The sequence below is a fragment of the Centruroides sculpturatus genome, unplaced genomic scaffold (genome assembly GCF_000671375.1).
Source record: "Centruroides sculpturatus isolate CEXI.00-Female unplaced genomic scaffold, Cexi_2.0 scaffold179, whole genome shotgun sequence".
NCBI lineage: Eukaryota > Metazoa > Arthropoda > Arachnida > Scorpiones > Buthidae > Centruroides > Centruroides sculpturatus.
In genome coordinates this window covers 83288-85762 of record NW_019384425.1, presented here as the reverse complement: position 1 = coordinate 85762, position 2475 = coordinate 83288, and the positions used below count along the sequence as shown (strand labels likewise).

At 30.4% G+C, this 2475-nt stretch overlaps 1 protein-coding gene across 1 annotated transcript; it reads right to left on the bottom strand.

Annotated features, from left to right (window-relative positions):
* Positions 1-405: 405 nt before the first annotated feature.
* Positions 406-2248, bottom strand: LOC111619519. The gene is made up of 4 exons (XM_023361249.1): positions 2070-2248; positions 1381-1682; positions 926-1157; positions 406-809 (listed from the first exon to the last, which is right to left on the bottom strand). The coding sequence occupies exons 1-3, from the start codon at positions 2110-2112 to the stop codon at positions 972-974; spliced, it is 531 nt and encodes a 176-aa protein (XP_023217017.1). The 5' UTR covers positions 2113-2248; the 3' UTR covers positions 406-809; positions 926-971.
* Between the last annotated feature and the right edge of the window lie 227 nt (positions 2249-2475).

The following is a 2475-nucleotide window of genomic DNA, read 5'->3' as shown; positions in this document are numbered from 1 at the left end:
ATGAAAAATTGTAAATGCTAATCTGTCAAAATTAGGCTTTTTACCATTTTATAATAACTAACTTTTTTTTAATGAAATAACAACAAATGGATTTTTTTACAGGATAGCCGTTTCGAAGTCACAGCACTATGAGATAGCTAATTAACCTGATCGGGAATAGAATCTACTGAAACAAATTTAAAATAATTACAGCTCACTAAATAAAATAAACAAAAAAGTTAGATTTTAGTTAAAAAAAACAATATCTACTGTATAAAGACAAATTGTTATATTAACTACAGTACCTTAGTTAACAAATTTTTACTTTACGTAAATATAATATTTTGAATAATGTATATCAGTGTATTAAAATTTTAAAACATAATTAGAATCCAGAAGAATCAGTTTAAAATTTCATAAGATCATAAATGTATTCCTAATCGTGAGAGATAATGCAATGAAAGTTTTTGCTCAAATTGCTTCTTGCACTGTGAAATCTATTATAGGCTAATAATATAAAATTAAAATATCAAACAATATCATGTTAACGACGACTTTAATCGAAATGTAATCAGACTAAAACAAACTTCTCTTCCAAGTATAATAACTCAATTATTTATCTTTCAATCAAGCATTTATATTCTCGATATTTTACACAAAAGTTAAAAACATGGCATTCTTCTTTACTACGCTATGACAATAAAAGTCAAGAGAATTCATTCGAATTTTATAAAATAAAATACAGTCTGAATGACGTAGGCTACACAAGATTTGTAAAACTTTTTCCTCTCCGTCAATCGTTATAAAAGTCCACATCTAAGAGTATTTTCCTGAAAAATAATAAGCATAAATTACTAAATAAACATATTAATCTTCTGAAGTCAATCATTCAAATATTTTGCAATTATTTTAAAATAATAATAAAACATGACAATTAATTACTTACCATAAAACCATATAATTAAGTCCTTTTGTAGAAGTCAAGTTACTTCTTAATCAACAAACCAAGTGTTGAAAAGTGAGGCTAGTTTATTAATCAGTGTGTAGTTTCTTAAGTAAACTCGTTGGTATAATGTTGGAGGCATGTAATAACGTTGAGATGTGAAATCGTCGTCTAAATACACCGAAGAATTCATCATATCCGTGTACGAACCGAGCCATATTTTAGTGTAAAAGTCCTGTCGGAAGACATTACAAATTACATTTAAATCAAATATTACAAACTTATAGTAAAGAATAATACGGCAAATGTTTTATCATCAAATAAGACATAATAAAACATGAATAATTGTTATCGAGTACGAGCAATTCGACTCTAAAGCGTTTTATGTTACACCTATTCTCGTTTTAATATATGGAAAATCATTAAATCGTTAAGAAATGAAAGATTCTTAGACTCACCTCTAGTACATCCACGTCCACGGGTCGAACGTATCTACCAATTGCATCGTTGGCATGAAATCCGTCGCCATGATTACCGAATCTTTCTGCTTTAAATCCTTTTAAGTACATCCGTTCTAAGAGGCAAAATCTGCAGATTTGATAATTGTCGCAATTTCCCGTTTTGCTAATGCATTTGTATCCACCGACGAAAACGATGGCGATTATAAAAAATCTGACACAGCGTTTGCAAGCAAAATTTCCATAATAATCGGTCCAGGCTTGACGGTCGCAGATCACGCATTTGGAATTAATAATGCTACCTAAGAATACATCAAAAAGACGTTTTTAAAACATTCAAATATATTATGAGAAACTACAGGATGATCCGAAAACAAAAAAGTTTTTACTCAGGAGTTATTGAATTTACTCAGAAAATAGTCTCAGAAATAAAGTATGACGACTCGTCTATGCTTACGTATGAGAGGCATATTTTAGTGATGAAGACACCTATCGAGATTTTAAAGGATAAACTGAAATTTAAAATAATATCCTTTAAGATTTGCATTCGCAATTGTTCTGAGATGCACAAAAACAAAATGAGATCAATTGACTTTCGGACCACCCTGTAGCATGATCTATAAAATTGTTCAAACTGAACGATTTTAATTTTCATGGACTTAAATAAAACGAGAATAATACAAACTTACCTCTTTGCCTTCGAAACTGCTCAATCTGTTCAATTGAACACATGTTCACAATTATTAATCGACAAGTGTTGGGATACAGGCAGATTTACACAAATGTCAGTCGTTCGATTTGTTCTGTGGAATAGCGTTTAAGGTACAGAAGGTAAATCCTGAATACGAGTTACAAATATTCGTCACCTAGGAAATATATACCGGTGACGTTTCTGTAGACCAATCAAATGCTAGGTGTATTTTTTCTAGTAGACGATTGGCAGTTTATGTCACTGACGGAACTGCCAATCATTCACTAGGGAGGGATCACTGGGCAAGGACTTCCCAAATGAAGAAAGTTGATAAAACTATGTTATGTATTTAAAAGATTGTACGTTTTTCGCTAACTTTTATATATCATCATATAAAAAGTGGA

What these genes read in the sequence shown, in the direction of transcription:
- LOC111619519 (XM_023361249.1), bottom strand. Translation starts at nt 2,112, where the DNA reads ATGTGTTCAATTGAACAGATTGAGCAGTTTCGAAGGCAAAGAG. An exon ending in GCAGTTTCGAAGGCAAAGAG is followed by an intron (nt 1,683 to 2,069) that starts GTAAGTTTGTAT and finishes ATGTATTCTTAG; the next exon opens with GTAGCATTATTAATTCCAAA. An exon ending in TGGACGTGGATGTACTAGAG is followed by an intron (nt 1,158 to 1,380) that starts GTGAGTCTAAGA and finishes GTCTTCCGACAG; the next exon opens with GACTTTTACACTAAAATATG.